At 57.8% G+C, this 17,648-nt stretch overlaps 2 protein-coding genes across 4 annotated transcripts; one reads left to right on the top strand and one right to left on the bottom strand.

Annotated features, from left to right (window-relative positions):
• Positions 1–148: 148 nt before the first annotated feature.
• HDDC3 (HD domain containing 3) lies at positions 149–1,801 on the bottom strand. Of its 2 annotated transcripts, none has more exons than XM_027571589.2 (4): positions 1,665–1,801; positions 1,314–1,369; positions 963–1,203; positions 149–647 (listed from the first exon to the last, which is right to left on the bottom strand). In XM_027571589.2, the coding sequence occupies exons 1-4, from the start codon at positions 1,774–1,776 to the stop codon at positions 517–519; spliced, it is 540 nt and encodes a 179-aa protein (XP_027427390.1). In that variant the 5' UTR covers positions 1,777–1,801; the 3' UTR covers positions 149–516. The 2 variants fall into 2 exon arrangements, with proteins under 2 accessions (XP_027427390.1, XP_027427391.1); XM_027571590.2 differs by lacking the exon at positions 149–647 and adding an exon at positions 668–843.
• A 2,721-nt stretch (positions 1,802–4,522) lies between these two features.
• On the top strand, positions 4,523–17,587 carry UNC45A (unc-45 myosin chaperone A). 2 transcript variants are annotated; one of them, XM_027571577.2, is made up of 20 exons: positions 4,523–4,677; positions 4,902–5,063; positions 5,301–5,337; positions 5,638–5,813; positions 7,757–7,849; positions 8,205–8,372; positions 9,586–9,754; positions 10,057–10,227; positions 11,248–11,419; positions 12,016–12,316; positions 13,146–13,240; positions 13,438–13,579; positions 13,925–14,065; positions 14,236–14,363; positions 14,498–14,564; positions 14,983–15,096; positions 15,307–15,422; positions 16,228–16,345; positions 16,452–16,607; positions 16,755–17,586. In XM_027571577.2, exons 1-20 carry the CDS (start codon positions 4,672–4,674, stop codon positions 17,010–17,012), a joined length of 2,790 nt encoding a protein of 929 aa, XP_027427378.1. In that variant the 5' UTR covers positions 4,523–4,671; the 3' UTR covers positions 17,013–17,586. The 2 variants fall into 2 exon arrangements, with proteins under 2 accessions (XP_027427378.1, XP_027427377.1); XM_027571576.2 differs by having other exon boundaries at positions 4,596–4,722; positions 16,755–17,587.
• Positions 17,588–17,648: the final 61 nt, after the last annotated feature.

Raw genomic sequence — 17,648 nt, 5'->3', positions numbered from 1 at the left:
GCCAGGCTCGGGGCGGGGGCCGGGGGGTGGGTCCGAGGCCCTCAGCGTGAGCGACCTGTCCGCTGGGGGCACGCAGTCGGTACCCTGCCATGCCGAAGGGCAGGCATCCCGCCTACCTGCTCCCCATTTGGCAGGCTGAGGAAGGAGCAGCAAGAACTTAAAACTTTACCCCAAATGCTTTATTTTTCCATAATGACTTATGAACTAGTGTTTACAGAAGCCCAAGTCCCCGAGGGGCCAGAGTTCATTCATACCGAATAGCAAACAGCCCCGAGGCCTGGAGAAAGGGCAGTAAGTGCATTAGGATTGGACGGGCTGCATCTGATTTCCTCAATCCAGGGCTCAGCTTAGTCGGCAGGACACATTCAGAGTGAGAAGAGACAAGTTATTTTTTGGCCTCTCGTATCTGGGCTGAACCAGTCAGGGAGCGAGATGGAGAGGCAAGGAAAGGCTGGAATAGGAATCCTTTCTGGCCTGGCCAGTGGAGTCTGGGCCCCTGATGGCTCCAAGCCCTGCTCAAAGTGTCAGCCCCCGCTCCTTAAACAGCTGCTTTAGAGCCTCTTCCAACTGTCGGTTTGTTCCCTGAAGCCCCTTCACCACTTGCGCTGCCCACTCGAAGTATTCCTGGACTCGATGTTCAGACCATCCTGCATGAGAATGGACAGAAAACTGCTCACATGGCATCCAGGACAGCATTGCATTTTGCCCACTTCTGCCCACTTCCTGGAGGGCGTGGTGCAGGGCCACGAGATGTTCCCGATGGGATTTGTCCTGAAAACGTCCCCTTGGCCCAGTTACTGCACTTCTACGGTGTGAAAGATCAGAGTGGTCTAGTAGGATTAGCTGCGGGAATCAACAAGAAGGCCCCGGGCTCTTTTTTTTTTCCATTGGAACTGACCAACCTGTGCCTCCAGAAGAAGGACGTCCCTCCCCTTTCCCTCAGAGCAGGTGGGGGAGCGTACCCTCTGGGGTGCAGCGATTCAGGTCCCTCAGATTGTACAGCTTGTCTGCCAGCTTCACCAGTTTAGCCCCGGGACTGCTGTGGGGTGCCTGCTCCACCTGCAGCCGCTTTCTCTCCAGCTTGGGCAGAGTCTTGTCATCTGTTACTTCCTCCACCAGACGCCGCACCTGAGCGCCAAAGTGCAGCTCCACCTCATCCAAGGTGGTGTCTGTGTCCTCCACTGTGTCATGGAGCAGGGCTGCCTGAGGACAGGCTTCCACTTAGCCCTGTGACTCCAGGCAAGGGGTCCCCAGGGCCCAATGGGGTCCCTGATCCCCACCCTAGCCTCCTAGGAGAGAACGAGGGGAGTTACCTGTAACACCACAGTGTCAGTGATTCCCGCCTCATGGGTCAGGATCCGAGCCACACCTGACGGGGCAAAGCAGGAAGTCAGACCTGAGGGAGTCCCAGGCTGCGTGCTGCGGCTTTTGCAGAGCCAGATGTGGCCTCTCACTAGCCAGATGGCCTTTACTCTCTTTGGGTGTCAACTGTGCAGAGGAACAACCATGCCTACCGCCCCGGGTTGTTGTGAGACTTACACACGGAGAGTGCCCGGCACAAAGCCTGGTACAGAGTAGGGGCTCAATGAGGCGCCCTCCGCGTTCCCTTCCCGGTGCCCACCCCCTAGACACCGCTGCGGTCGCTCCCCGGGCGGTGCGCCCACCGATAGGGTGGTTGATGTAGGGGGTCCCCTCGGGGTCCTTTCGCCGCTGCAGTCGGTGCTTGCGAGCCGCGAAGTCCGCAGCCTCCACCAGCTGCGCGGCCTCGGAGCCCATTGCGCGGGTGGGGCGGGCGACTGACGTCCCGGGAGCCCCTGGAGCCCAGACGGAGCGTCCGTAGCGCCCCCTGGCGCCGCGGAGGCCGGGAGCTGGGGAGTCTGACCCACACAGGTTTCTCGGGAGCTGACATCCTGGCGGAGACAGCAACTGGTGTGGGCAGCTGCCCTCAGCATCGCAGCCCCTGGTTCAGACGATCTGCTGGGGGTGCAACAAGGACATGGCCTGCCTCCCTGGGAACCCACAATCTCGGGGAAGGAGGAAGACAGTGTTCTCACAGTGTGCTGGATTCAGGGCAGGAAGACACAGGGGACTATGGTACTTTGGAGGAAGGGCAATTCACCTAGCCTCCCGGGGTCAAAGACAACCTCTTCCAGGAGGATCGTCTCCTCCCATGAGAAAACAATCTTCAATGTCAATGCTCTGAAAATTCTCAAAGTGTTCTAAAAATGGTTTTCCCTGCAGGGAGGGACTGGTTGGAATGGGCATGGGAGCCTCACCTTTGGGCCCAGAAGACCCTACGGCCTGACCTTCTGGAAACTGGAGCTTACACTAGAAGCCTGCCTAATTGCTTCAGGTTTAGACTCCCGGGCAGCAGTTTAGACTCCCGGGCAGCAGTGATGTTTCTGCAAGAACTGTCTTCTTTGTTCTCAAGTGCTGCATTTCTTTCTTGTACCATAACTGTTCCTGCTTCAGTCCCCAGACACCTGCTGTGGGCCCCTCAGATGATAACTGTTGTCATGCTGTAATGGGAGCATGGCATTGTAAGGTCTCCATAGACTAGAATAACAACACTGCTGGCTGGTGGCCTTGGGCCTTCTAGAGAAATTCCGTCTCTGCAGATGGCATCTATGAGGTTTAAGGGGTAAGAGAGAACTGGAGACCCTGGAAGAGCTTTTCCTGTGAACTGGTTTGCAAAGTATAGTACTCCAACCAGACTGATAGCTTTTATGTTTTGGCTGGTAGCTGGGGCAGACAAGGGCTCAAGGGAAAAGTTAATGGAAGGACTTGCCCTTGTTTTTCAGCTAGTCTTAGTGGTTGCCATGATTCAGACGTTAAGGAGGGAAGCTCCAAACGCTGTAACTGAGGTCCCTGGGGCCTGAAATGGAACGACCAGAATTCCCAGTGCTTCCACAGCAGCCTGGAAATTGAGAGTGGGTAGAGAGAAACATATCTGGCTCTAAATGCTTGTCTGTTCTTCAGCCTAATGGCTCATCTTCTCTCTCATGCCTCTCTGCTCTCTAGTCTGCTGAACCTTTTCCCCTTCAGCTCAGAAAACCTTAGGCAGCTGGGAGACACAGTCCCCACGTTTTCCAACAGGAGATAGAAACTCGGTCACTTTCATCTCTCTCCAGAGGTCTGTGATAGAAGCTTCAGGTTTGTGTTATTGGCGCCCAGGGGCCGTGTGGTTTTGACTATTTCCCTACTGTCTGCAGCCATGGCTTAGAAAGAGAGATGTTGGGGTTCCTAAGACCAGCGCTGAGGTGGAGGTGACCACTCATGGGCTTTCAGAGGAGGCTGGGCCTTTTGCTGACTGGCCTGATCGTGGGGCGGCTGCTGCTCTTCAGCTGGGTGCCGCTTGCTCAGCCGACCTCTCTCTCAGGTACACCTCCTCTGCGTGCACCCCTCTTCAGGCCCCTACAATCACCGCAGGGTATGAGCTGCTCTGGGCAGCCAGTGGGGGGTAGGGGGGAGCCTAGCCTTTTAATAATGGCTAATCATTTCACTCTCCAGAAGGGTTGGAGTTGGGTGTGGCCAGGCCATTCTTGCCTGTCTCCAGCCCCCTTGCTCCTCCCTTCAGCATTGGCCCACCACACCCACTTGTGCCAGACCACCTGGGACGCTGATGGCCGCTACTACCCCGGTTTTTTCTGTCCTCGGCTCTCTGATACCCCGGAGGAGGCCTACTGCTGCCACCTGCAGGCTGCAGGGGGCTCCTGCTGCACCCGGGCTGAATTTGAGGCCTTGTACCAGGTCAACCTGTCCGCCCTTCCACCCCCACCCATCCTCAGGTGAGAACTCCAAGCCCCAGAGCCACTGGGACACTGGCAGGGTGTTCCAGCATCCGGAGTTCTGTTTTTAAATTCTGGGGCGGGAGGCTTGTAACATACAGACGAGGGGAGGGGCCGACTTCAAACAGAAAATCGCGTGAATACATAATGACAAAACTGTTGTGTGAAAGGAAGTTCAGGGGGCTGTGTAAGCGGGTAACAGGGAGCCATTGCATGCACTGTGGGACTGGGGTGAAGTGGGACGGGTGTCAGACTGAGAGGATCTTGTAGTGGGTTACAGCCATTATAGTCGGGGTTTTCAAAACTGAATCTGTCCACGGATGGCTCCATGGCACCTGTGAGCCCCCTGAATTTCTATTTACGAATTCTACATTTCTCCGGGGAGAGGGGTGTCCCGAGCATTCTCCGGACCCTCAGGGGCTCTGTAACCGACAGGCTGCAGCAGCAAGCACGCGGCTGGGGCCAGCACCCTAATACTCTCCCCTCTCCTACAGGGGCCGGGGCCCGCTCCTAGCCCTGGGTCTCTATACCCTTCTGCTCGTGGCCCTGATGACCGCCGACCTCGTGCACTTCTGCCGCGGTCGGGGCGGGGGCCGGCGCCGGGGCCCCTGCCAGCCTCCCTCTGGGTCCTCCGCCGCGCGCCCCTTGCAGGTCCCGGTGGGAACAGACTAGGCGCGCCCACGGCCTGTCTGCACCGCGGACTCGAGCCCCGCCCACCAGAGCCCCGCCCACCGGCGCGCTCTCGCCGTGGCCCCGCCCCTCCCCTGCCTCCGCCTCTGACGCAGGACCGGGGCGGGGCAGCCGACGCCAGATTCCTGAACCGGGTCCCACTCCGCGCCAGAGACTGCGCCTGCGCGCGCCCTGGACACCCCCTCGCTCCGCGATGACCGTGAGTGATCCAGGCACTCCCGAGCCCCGGCCGGTCGCCCCCGGGGTGCGTACGCATCCTCCCGCTCCATCAGCACTTCCCACCTGCTCTGACATTCCCCGGCCTCCTTCTCCCCCAGTCTTGGCCTTCCACGGGACTTGCCCCTGATCCCCGGGCTCCTTTCTCCCAGCTCCCCGGCCCTGGCCTGAGCCCACCCGCGACGTTTCCACCTGTTCCCTCCACAGGCCAGCGCGGTGGAGCAGCTGCGGAAGGAGGGCAACGAGCTGTTCAAATGCGGGGACTACGAGGGCGCCCTGACGGCCTACACTCAGGCCCTGGGTCTGGGTGCTACGCCCCAGGACCAGGCCATTCTGCACCGAAACCGGGCCGCCTGCCACCTCAAGCTGGTGAGGGAGCCGGCTGCTCTTCCTCTGCCCTCCCTGGGCCCGGTTTGCCCAACTCGCTGCTGTTTGGGTCCCGGCTGGGCATTCACCTTCCCAGGCCACCTACACTTACTTGTCTGATGTCTTTTGGGCCTCAGGGTGGTGGGGAATCGAGTGGCTCTAGAGCACAGCCCTGCTGCCCAGCTAGTGCCCTGAAATGGAGAAGACCAGCCTCTCAAGCTCCTGTTCCTTTTCTTACAGGAAGATTATGACAAAGCAGAAACCGAGGCATCCAAAGGTAGGGGACTGTGGGCTGGGGTGCGGAGCTGTGGGGCTTCTAATGGTGGGCGAGAACTCTGGGGCCACTGCACCTTCACATTTTCCTTTCCCTTTGGCCCCAGAAACACCTCTGCCTTCTTTCTTTCCCACTTCCTCGGGCATTTCCTTCTCTGCAGCTACCCTCACCTTTTCTGAGGCTGGAATACTGAGCCCCACATCTGTCCCCCCACCTTCCTCGGGCCCTCGAGACCTTTCCCTACTGCTCTTGCCTGGAGACAGTGGCCTCATGGGCGCTGACAGAGCTCCCGTTTGTGCTCAGCCATTGAAAAGGACGGAGGAGATGTCAAAGCACTTTACCGGCGCAGCCAAGCCCTAGAGAAGTTGGGCCGCCTTGACCAGGCTATCCTCGACCTGCAGAGATGTGTGAGCCTGGAGCCCAAGAACAAAGTTTTCCAGGAGGCCCTGAGGAACATCGGGGGCCAAATTCAGGAGAAGGTACATGAATGACCGAGAGAGAGGCAGAGAGAGAGAGGCATTGACAGGCGGTAGAGGGACACTGGTAAATGGGTCTGGGCAAAGGGTGTAAACACAGGAGATACTGATGGCAAACAAGCTTATGTATTGATGCTCAGCCTTGCTAGTGGTTAGGGAGAAGCAAATGGAAATAACAGCAAGGTGCTGTCTTTTCGGTGGTCTGTTTGGCAAACTTTTAAAGTATATACACTTTGCTAGAAGAAGGGAGGTAGACGCCTAAGTGGTGGGTTTGCTCATGACTGCCGGAGTCGATATATATTGGTACAGCTCTTTCGGGGAGTACCTGAACATAGCTCTTAAAATTTTAAACGAGCGTATCCTGTGATCCAGTATGTTTACTTGCTGTCTTCCCTGGAGAAGCCTATCCCATGTACACAAGCAGGCGTGTTGTGTATGTTTATTTCAGCCTTGTTTGTTGTAATGAAAAATAGGAGCTTGGCTAACTGCCCAGCAATAGGGGAATGGCTAAATAAATGGCGTGCTGCCCTTACTGTGGACTCCTATATCATAGTTACCAACAATAGGTAGATTTACGTGTATAGACGGGGAAAGAGAATACTTTTTTTGTTTGTTTTTAAAGATTGTATTTATTTATTTGACAGAGAGATAGCGCACAAGTAGGCAGAGCGGCAGGCAGAGGGAGAGGGAGAAGCAGGCTCCCCGCAGAGCACGGAGCCCGATGCGGGGATTGATCCCAGGACCCTGGGATCATGACCTGAGCTGAAGGCAGATGCTTAACTGACTGAGCCACCCCGGCGCCCCAGAAAGAGATTACTTAAATGAAAAAAAGCCAAGTATGCTGTAACACGCGTAGTATGATACCGTTTATGTTGAAATAGTACCCCACGTACACTCTCAAAACAGTACCAAGTTTCTTCTGTGGGCCCACTTGGGTGTGTAAATACGAAGAAAAATATTTTCAGAGATAACGCATCAAAACGATAAGAGCATGACCCATGGGGAAAGGAGTGGGATTGATGGAGTTTTTTAAAGAGATTTTGCTTCATCTATTAACTTCATGATATAGAAAGAGACATTGCTGGTATAGTACATATGTGAAAAGTTACTTTAGGAGAAAAGGACCTAAAGCCCATCATGAACCACAACGAAGCTTGAATTAAGCAGATCATGTGGTGTTACAATACTGTCACAGTGAGAGCAGGTAATATGCTGGCAAACACCTTATTGAAAGGTTGAGACTTGGGAAAGCAGGTCGTTTTTTCCTCCATGCCAGCTCTGTTCAGTCAGCAGGAGCTGCCTGAGCCCTGTGTTGAGGTGGATGAGGAAGCAGGTTGGTGGGCCTAGCAGAACGTTCCATGCATGACTGATTGGTCATGTCCGCCATGGATGCAAAGGGGGAAGCGGGGAGTGGCACACGTGCTAGGTACGTGCCACCATCCATGCCCTGGACCGTGGGGCGGGAGAGGGCCTATGATGATCTTGCTCGATTAGATGATTTCTAAAAGTCGTCAGAAAGAGAATTCTGGAGCCCCAGGGAGTGTTTGCAGCTACCTCGTGGCCCGCTGACTCCCTTGCTGCAGCTGTCAATGCTGGGTTGAGTGTCACGGGCAGAGCACCCATGCTGCCACAACATGGAGGGCACCTCCGGGAGGGGGTGGCCCCGTGGCTCACAGGGTGCCCTTCCCTTCTGAATGGCGCCGCCCCTACCGCCCGAGCGGGAAGTAGCTCAGAAGGGAAAACAGCCGCGGGACGTTTGGGTGAAGCTGCCAGGCGAGTCTCTTCCTGCCCAGGGTAGCGTGGTGCGAGCCCGAAGCCCAGGTGTCCTAGCTGTGCCTCCTAGGGACGGGAGCCAGGCCCTGGGAGGAGCAGAGGGGAGCACACAGGGAATGCGCTGTCTCTGGCAGAAGGAGTGACCTCCTCCATGCCTCATTGGCTTTTCATAGGTGCGATACATGTCCTCGACGGATGCCAAAGTGGAACAGATGTTTCAGATACTGTTGGACCCACAAGAGAAGGGCACCGAGAAGAAGCAAAAGGTATAGGTCTGGAGTGAGCGAGTGGGGGCAGAACTGCCACTACAACCCCACCCCCACCCCCATGGTGCCCTCGCTGTGAGCCTGTGTCGGCCCACCAGCCACTGCTGGCCCGCTGTGGTGCATGGTGCTCCTCGGGCCACGCAGCCGGGCTCCCAGCGAGAACTTACAGGGCCTGGGGCCTGCGTGTGTCCTTTTACTTACTTACTGGAGGAAACCGAAGTTCAGAGAGGTTACATTTATGACACGGTCACTTAGCTGCTAAATGGAAGCAGTGTGGTCCAGAGCTCAGGCTCGCTGCTCACCCTGGCCTGTGCCGTGTGTAGCGTCCACATCATGGTGCGCTTCTTTGACATAGGCTTCCCAGAACCTGGTGGTGCTGGCCCGGGAGGATGCTGGAGCTGAGAAGATCTTCCGGAGCAACGGGGTTCAGCTCCTGCAACGCCTGCTGGACACGGGCGAGGCTGACCTGATGCTGGCAGCTCTGCGCACACTGGTCGGCATCTGCTCCGAGCACCAATCACGAGTAGGTGGGGCGGGGGGCCAGTTACTACCTCAGTCAGGCTCTCTGTTCCTCCATCCACCCACCCACCCACCCTTCCACCCCTCACTGTATTCCCAGAAAAACGGAAGGCAGAGTACAAGGAGACGTGTAATGAGAGGAAAACTTAAAATGGCTCCAAAAAAAACCATCATGATTTGGGATGAACTGGGGCCTGTAAAAAGCGGAAGCAGCCCACTGACACCCTGAGCCTGTACCTTAAGTAGGCTTGAGCTAGGCTTTCCTGGAGCTGGCTCAGAGACGCCTTGTTTGGACTCATTCATTGTACGGTAAAAGCAAGCTCTTGCAAGGAAAGGGGCCCCCGTCCTTCCCTAACCATCAAACTGACATCTGCCCAGCAGCGGTGTCCTCCAGCCAGTGACATGGTCAGTGATGTCACCCACAGCATCTGTACCATCGAGACAGGGACCAGATAGGAGGGGCTTGACCCTGAACTGGTTGTCAGCGTAGATGGGACATGTCCAGCACAGACACTTGTGCAAGAACAGTCCTGCCCTGGTGAAGTCCAGTCTTGCCTGCGCTGGCTGGACCCAGGGGGCAGGAACTCAACCCTTGGTTCCTTTGAGAGGTGCCCATAATTCTGAGATCAGAGAGGGCTATGGGATATTCCGTGAAAGCTCTTTAGGCCAGACTCAGGCTATATTTCTGGGTCTCCCAGGACTAAGTAAAGCCATGAGAATTCCCTGTACCTCCTTCAGCCTTCCTGCCCATGCCAGGTGACTCTCTGGGATATCCAGCTTAGAAATGGGCTGGAGAGGCCTTGTTGTCCGCTCCAGGCATGTCCACATCCTCAGGCTGCAGACGGAACCTCCGGGTCACCATTGGAAAGGAACCAGGTGTCCTTGGACTTGGAGTTACGGAGCTTGTCCAGGCTTCTGGGGCTCTGGGGAAACACGAACCAAAGCAGCTGCTCCCAGGGTCACAGTGTTCCTTGTCTCTGATGAGCTGAGGAGAGGTAGTGGTGGATTCCTCTGGAATGTTTCCTTTAGGAAGCTGTTCCCACAAAACAATCCTGACGCTACTCCGGGTCACACTCTCAGTCAGGGCCACTCTGATTCCACTTGGCCTCCCACCCAGATGTTTTTTCCCCTTCTGGCCACACTCACGACCCACAGTTAGGGATCTCTGTGGCTGCCCTGCACCAACTGGAGGCTCTGTCCCCCTTTCTCCCACCCAGACGGTGGCAACCCTGAGTGTGCTGGGAACTCGGCGTATGGTCTCCATCCTGGGTGTGGAAAACCAAGCCGTGTCCCTGGCTGCCTGCCACCTGCTGCAGGTTATATTTGACGCCCTCAAGGAAGGCGTCAAGAAAGGCTTCAGAGGCAAAGAAGGCGCCGTCATTGTGGGTGAGTGGAAGCAGGTCTATGGTCCTTTGGGTGTTGCGATCATGGAGGGGAAGGGACCAAGCCAGCCACGCCAGCTCTTGGGGGACCACACTTGCCACCGCAGGTTGTTCAGGAATATGGCTCAGTGACAGTATTTTATTCCAGATTCGAAGCAATGAGGGTACCTACAGGGAAGGCTGGAGCCCAGCCCAGAGCCCAGGATGCTGGTCTCCCCTTCCTGTGTCTCCCTGGCCTATTGGGAAGGTGAGGGGTCAGGCAGTGTTGTGCAACTGTGGGGCTCACTGATGCCTTCTCATTGCCAGACCCTGCCCGGGAGCTAAAGGTCCTCATCAGTAACCTCTTGGAGCTACTGACTGAGGTGGGGGTCTCCGGCCAAGGCCGGGACAATGCTCTGACCCTCCTGATTAAAGCAGTGCCCCGGAAGTCTCTGAAGGACCCCAACAACAGCCTCACCCTTTGGGTCATTGACCAAGGTAGGTGACCAGTTTTGAAGAGGGGGAAGGAGACTGAACGTATGTTACATCTTGCTTGGGTGACTGTACCCGGCCGTGGGTCTGCACCGAAGTGCACCCTGTGGCCTGCACTGTGGCCTCAGGGACCCAGAGTGAGAGCCTTCAGCCGTGCCCGTGTGCACGTGTGTGCGCATCGAGCAGGCCTGCCAGCCCATCAGCGGGGAGGCTGGATCAGCCTTCTGCATCCGAGGTGTGGCCTAGTGAGTGTGCATTACTTCTGAACTCAGAGAAGAGTTTACGATACAAATTCACACTTCTTGGGATGCCTGGCTGGTTCAGTCAGTGGGAACATGCAATTCTTTTTTTTTTTTTTAAGATTTATTTATTATTTGAGAGACAGCGTGCCTGTGATGGGGTGGGGAGGGGCAGAGGGAGAGGAAGAGAATATCAAGCAGCCTCCCTGCTGAGCACAAAGCCAGACGCAAGGCTCGATATCCCAACCCTGAGATCAAGACCTGAGCCAAAATCAAGAGTCGTCCACTTAACCGACAGCCACCCAGGTGCCCCTGGAACATGCGACTCTTGATCCTCAAGTAAATAAATAAAATCTTTGAGAAAAAATACATACGTACATACGTGTACACACATATATATACGGCAATCAATTGACACTTCTCTTTTCCCTTAAAAGATAAGGAAAGTTTGGCAAAGTCCCTCCATGAGGACGTTTATTGGGTGCTCATCTTTTGGTGTCCCCATAATGCTGTGAAGCCTGGATGTTACTTTCCCCTTTAGTTTTACAGATGAGGAACCCGTGGGCAGGGCCGGTGTGCAGTCCTCCCTCCACGGGCCTTCCCTGACACCACGACTGTCTCTGGAGGCGGTGGATCAGCCCCCCAGGCTCTCCGAGCCTGCCCTACACGCAGCTGTCCACGCTGTGTACCCTCGTCTCTGGGAGGCCCTGCTTGTCCGTACCCCTCCCAAGGAACCTCCTCCCTTTTGCCTGCTTTCTGCTGCCTCCATAGCAGTGTGTCTTTTCAGGCCTGAAGAAGATTCTGGAGGTGGGGGGCTCTGTGCAGGAGCCTCCCGGGGAGCTCGCGGTGACCGCGAACAGCCGCATGAGTGCCTCCGTGCTGCTCAGCAAGCTTTTTGATGACCTGAAGTGTGATGCCGAGAGGGAGAATTTCCACCGACTCTGTGAGAACTACATCAAGTAAGGGAGCCAACTCCGCAGCCCATTGCCAGGGGCGCCGACGGGGTTGCACTCCTTGGGGAGGGGCAACAGTGAAAGGGTTTCAACCAGGAGAGCAGCCTTGGGGAGGCTTCGCAGGGACCACACTTTTTTTCCAAAGTGGCCTCCCCGGGGGACATTCTTTCTGTTCTCCGTTCTGCGCCGCAGCGAACGTCCTCGAGTGTGCACTGTGCGTACTGAGCACTTTGGAGTGTCTGTTCTGACACCGCAGTGCAGCACGACAGTCCTGCCCTTAAGGAGCTTCCAGCTGGGACTGTGGACAAATCCTGAAATAAGCAGAGCACTTTTGGATCGTCAGAGTGCAGGAAAGGAGCTAAACGGTGGCGTGAGCGAGAGTAACCTAGGTCAGATGTACGATCAGGGGAGGCCCGAAAACCTAGCAAGAGAAAATGGGCTGCCGGTGCCCAGGGGCATGTGCTCGAGGTCCCAGGGGCAGCAGCTTTCCTTGCTGTTCCTGCCCAGGTAGTGCAGATGCCGGGCTGATGGACGGGAAGGGAGGGAAGGAAAGTCCCTTTATGCCGGCCTTGGTGTGACCACTGTTACCCTCTGCCCCTCAGGAGCTGGTTTGAGGGCCAAGGGCTGGCTGGGAAGCTGCGGGCCATCCAGACGGTGTCCTGCCTCCTGCAGGGCCCATGTGAAGCTGGCAACCGGGCCCTGGAGCTGAGCGGCGTCATGGAGAGCGTGATGGCCCTGTGTGCCTCTGAGCAGGAGGAGGAGCAGCTGGTGGCTGTGGAGGCCCTGATCCACGCGGCCGGCAAGGCCAAGCGGGCCTCATTCATCACGGCCAACGGTGTCTCGCTGCTGAAGGACCTGTACAAGCGCAGTGAGAAGGACAGCATCCGCATCCGGGCGCTGGTGGTGGGTTGGGCAGGCCTGCCGGTAGGCAGGAGCAATTTTTTGGGTGGTTGGTGTGTCAGGGTGTGGCTCCAGCACAGCCTGGTGAAAATACGGGATATGTAGGGCCTTGTCGAGGCCAGAGGCATGAGCCCTGGCTCCTTCTACCACAGGGCTCATGGTCAAGTCAGGGACATGAGCCTTGTCCAGAGAGGACCCCCCCCCCCCCCCGCCCCCGAGAATGCAGGACAGCACATGCTGCCCCCTGGAGGCGGTAGGAGAAGCTTCAGGAGGAGATGATGGAGGAGGGGGACTGCTGGGCCCGGCTAGTTGGCCAGGCCGGGTAGGGGGGCCTTGTGGAAAGGCTCAGCCTCCAGGTGGCCCCAGATGCTGGAGCTCTGGGCTCTGGTTGGCCTCCATGAGCCTGCTGCAGCCGTGCACCTTGGGAAGGCTGGTCCTCCTCCTTAGGGCACGTAGTCCTGGGTTTCTCCATCCCAGAAGGATCTTGCCTTGCTTGAGGCACCTGTCTTCTCCCCACACATGTGTTAGCTTCACCTGTAAAGAGCTCTGTATGACATGGAAAGGAACAGAGCAAATCCCAGTGCAAATCTGGGGGGTTGGGGCCCAGGACCGCGCAGTGGACAGTATGTCAGTCTCTACCAGATGTATGCTACCTGACCACCCCAGTAGCTGATTTGCTGCCAAATGCTCTAGGTAGTAGCCTGGTAGGGATGGGCATGGCCTCCAGAGGGCCCGGCAGAACATCAGGGAGAGAGCCCATGCCAGGTATGGAGGAGCCCAGCTCTGCCTCCATCCCTAGAGACCAACGGCTGGTTCTTGCCTCTTCCTCCAGGGCCTGTGTAAGCTCGGCTCGGCTGGAGGGACAGATTTTAGCATGAAGCAGTTTGCTGAAGGCTCCACTCTCAAACTGGCCAAGCAGTGTCGAAAGTGAGTTATTTGGTGTTGCCATGGCTCCCCACCTGTCAGCTAGGCCTCGAGAGGAGGGTCTGGGTGAAGGATGGGGCCTCCCCACTACACTGCTGTCCGCCAGGCAGACCCTCTTGGATCCTGCCACATGAACTGCTTCATGTGTAGAGGGGAAGCCCCCTGTTCTGATGGTTGCCCACTACCCTGCATGTCCCCAGGTGGCTGTGCAATGACCAGATCGACGCAGGCACACGGCGCTGGGCAGTGGAGGGCCTGGCCTACCTCACCTTTGACGCCGATGTGAAGGAAGAGTTTGTGGAAGATGAGGCTGCCCTGAAGGCTCTGTTCCAGCTCAGCAGGGTAGCTCCATGGGTTCCTCTAGTCATTTGGGAACAGTATCTGCGATTAGAATTTACCAGGTTTTCTTGGCAGGTCTCAGGCAGTGGCTGTCATGGCCCCAGGGTGGGAGGTTTGGCAGCCTGCGTGGCCACTCCGTAGCCTGGGCCTACAGGGCTGCACCAGCCACGTCAGGCAGGACAGTGTTTCTGGGGGAGTTAGGGAAGTTGAGTGTATGAGCTCCCAAGAGTCTGGGGCCAGGGTGGGCCTGGGAGCTTCCCACATTCATCCTGCTGCCCCGGTGGTGCAGCTGAGGGCGGAAGTGGAGGCCCGGGGACAGCTGCCTGACTGCCCCTCTCCTGCGCGCAGTCCGAGGAGAGGTCAGTGCTCTTTGCGGTGGCCTCGGCACTGGTGAACTGCACCAACAGCTACGACTGTGAGGAGCCTGACCCCAAGATGGTGGAGCTGGCCAAGTACGCCAAGCAGCATGTGCCCGAGCAGCACCCCAAGGTGAGGGAGCCTCTGAGAGGCTTTGGGGGCCTCCACAGCAGCCTCCCGTTTAAGGTTTAAGCGGGTTTCTTCCCCTTTGTGCTCCCGCGCATCCATTGGTGCTGTGAGGAGGGTCTCCCTCTCCCTGTCCAGTCAGCTGGGGCCCCTCTGCTAAGCTGCCTCCTTCCCAGGACAAACCGGCTTTCGTGCGGGCTCGGGTGAAGAAGCTGCTGGAGGCCGGTGTGGTGTCGGCCATGACGTGCATGGTGAAGACCGAGAGCCCTGTGCTGACCAGTGCCTGCCGGGAGCTGCTCTCCAGGTGAGCCAGACCTTGCCTGACTCGGAAGCAGGGGACCAGGGGGGCCGCCCGTGTAGCTGCTGGCCGTCGCCGAGCCCGGGGCTGGGGCGTGTGCCAGCCAGAGCCCCCCGCCCACCCGCACCATCTCCCCGCAGGGTCTTCCTGGCGTTGGTGGACGAGGTAGAGGACCGTGGCACTGTGGTGGCTCAGGGCGGGGGCAAGGTAAGCTGCCTCACAGACTCCTTCCCAGTGGTCTATAAAACATGACGCAGTGGCTGCCACAGCGGAGATGAGGCTGGAACACAGTATGAGGGACCCACAGGAACGTGTTCCTGCTGAGAGCCGTGCTGCGGGGGGCGGGTTTGTGCCCAGCAAGATCCGGACTCTCCTCCTTTCTCCCGTGTCGTTGGCCTGCGTGTCCCGTGGCCCAGCCCAAGCTGCGCTGGCCCCTTAGTGTTTGTGGAAGAGTTTGCGCAGCTTGAGGAGAGGCCTGGGAGAGAGGAAGAGGGTCTGAGCGGGAGTGTCGACAGGCCTGAGGGAGGAGAGAGGTGAGCGCGCCACCATCCGGACCAGGCTGGTGATTTGGGCCTTAGCCTCCAGGGCACATCTCAGACCCTGACGGCTCAGCTCATCCCTACAGGCTCTGCTCCCGCTGGCCCTGGAAGGCACTGACGTGGGGCAGACGAAGGCAGCCCAGGCTCTTGCCAAGCTCACCATCACCTCCAACCCCGAGATGACTTTTCCTGGCGAGCGGGTGTGTGTCCTGCTGCCCCAGCCCTGGCCTCTCCTCCACCCCTCCCTGGGCCTTCCTGGCCTCTGACCCGGGCTGTGGCTCCTCCTTGGGACAGACAGGAAGCCCCGGGGTGGGGAGGGCCACCTTCCTTCCGGAGGTGGCCTCTCACCTTCGGGTTGGTAGGGTTGGTGGGGGCTGGGTGAGTGGCCGTGACAGGTGGCTGTATTACAGATCTATGAGGTGGTCCGGCCCCTTGTCTCCCTGCTGCACCTCCACTGCTCAGGCCTGCAGAACTTTGAGGCACTCATGGCTCTCACAAACCTGGCGGGGATCAGTGAGAGGCTCCGGTAAGGTCCCCAGGACAGCACTTTACAGTTTGAAGAGCACCTTTCAATCATTGCTTGACTTGAGCCTCACGGGGGGCTTCCCTGTAGCTGGGGAGACAGGTCAGGAGGTTTGACTTGTACCGCGGTCCACCAGTGCGCAAGGCCTGGGGCAGTGACAGTGCACGCTCTGGAGTCAGACTGCCTGGGTTCACATCCTGACCTCACTGGTTGCTAGTGTGTAACCACAAACGAGTGCTGCTCCGTGCCTCAGTTTCCCTTCTGTGGAATGGCATGGGTGTAGCACCTACCTCAGGAGTGGTAGTGAGCTTTAAATGAGAAAATACATGCAGAAGCACCAAGTATGTGGCACCTGACTCGCTCCCAGCAGTGTGGCCAAGTGGTATGCATCAGCTGTTACCGAGAATGGTGACATTGGGCTCCCTGTCTGCACTCAGCCTTGGTTTCTTCTTCTACAAAAGAGTAATACTAAGCATACCTGCACCTTCACCGTAGGGCCATGGTGAGGATTAAGAAAGAGTCCAAATTCTGGGTCAGGGTAAGTGCTTAAATACTAGATGTTAGCATCACTGTCACCAGCCCCCCAGTCTCCAAACTCCTACCTTAGAGCATTTTCCACGGTCCCATGCTACCTCCTAGGCCTGTTGAAGAAGCTGGAAGCCACTGCAGCTCATACCTGGTGCAGGAGGGTCTTTGGACGCTGCCTGAGAGGTCCTTGACCCGGGGCTCGATTGCATGGGGATGCAGGGGTGGGGGAAGTGGATGCAGGAGCTCTGAGGCTGCTGACCTTTCCACCCTGGCCCCGCAGGCAGAAGATCCTGAAGGAGAAGGCCGTGCCCATGATTGAGGGCTACATGTTCGAGGAGCACGAGATGATCCGCCGGGCAGCCACGGAATGCATGTGTAACCTGGCCATGAGCAAGGAGGTGAGGGCGGGTCCGGGTGGTCATGACGGGCAAGTGCCCAGAGGTACCTGTGCCCCGCCTAGCTTTGCCGCGGCTCACTCAGTCCCCTCCCCTCCTCTGGCCACAGGTACAGGACCTCTTTGAAGCCGAGGGTAATGACCGGCTGAAGCTGCTGGTGCTATACAGCGGAGAGGAGGATGAGCTGCTGCGGCGGGCCGCTGCTGGGGGCCTGGCCATGCTCACCTCCATGCGGCCCTCGCTCTGCAGCCGCGTCCCCCAAGTGGTCAGTGCCTCTTCTTGGCGGGGGAGGGGATGTGGGCCTGGAACGCCCTGCGTGGCGGCCGGTGGGGGGACATCCCAGGGCACGTGGGAGTGTTCCTGCCAGGTTTGAGCCTGCTGCTCGGTGGTGATGCTGCCCTGTTTCCCGCAGACCACACACTGGCTGGAGATCCTGCAGGCCTTGCTCCTGAGCCCCAACCAGGAGCTGCAGCACCGGGGTGTGGTGGTGGCACTGAACATGGTGGAGGCCTCGAAAGAGATCGCCGGCACCCTCATGGAGAGCGAGGTGCTGGAGATCCTGTCGGTGCTGGCTAAGGGCAAGGAGAGCCCCGTCAGGAGAGCTGCTGCGGCTTGCCTGGGGAAAGCGGTGGAATACGGGCTTATCAAACCCAACCGGGATGGAGAGTGAGGGGCTGCCTCACGCACGCGCTACCTGCTGCAGCAGAGGAGTGAGGGCAGACACAGCTTTGGCTGCTGGGGGCTGGGATGCTGAACACTGGCCTCTTCTCCTTAGCTGCCCCTGATGTCCTCTGCGGAATCAGGGACCACGGTCAGTCTTGGCCCTGCTCCACCAGCACTGCCTCCAGCCTCACGCGGCAGGGCCTTCTGTAGTACTGTAGACCGCTGGGAACGGGGAAGGTGCATCCTAACCCGGCCTGCGCGTTCCCAGCATTGGGAAGGGCACCTCAGGCAGCCTCACCAGCTTCGGAGCTTCACCTGAGCCTGCTAGCGGGACCACGCCGGCCGTCTAATAAAAAGTACGTGGAGGTCAATTGTGCCCCCTGTCCGGAGGCAGGGACCTGGCTGAGTGCACCGCAGAGCTACACAGCACAGCTACCTCTACGGAAGGAATCCAACGGATTCCTCACCCCGGGGCCTGCTGAGTGCTTTTTAATTCTGCTGGAGGATCAGGGTAAACCTAGGACGCGAATAAAAAATCTCTGAAGTCGCGTGGGAATAAATGGCTTTGGACTCGTCGATGCTGGTCCTTCAATACTCTTGTCTCTGTACTGAGCGTTCCCCGTGGCCTCCACTGGGCGGTGCG

This window comes from Zalophus californianus, chromosome 6, assembly GCF_009762305.2.
Source record: "Zalophus californianus isolate mZalCal1 chromosome 6, mZalCal1.pri.v2, whole genome shotgun sequence".
NCBI classification, from domain to species: Eukaryota; Metazoa; Chordata; class Mammalia; order Carnivora; family Otariidae; genus Zalophus; species Zalophus californianus.
Note: the sequence above shows the minus strand (reverse complement) of the source record. Positions and strands in the feature narration are given on the sequence as shown.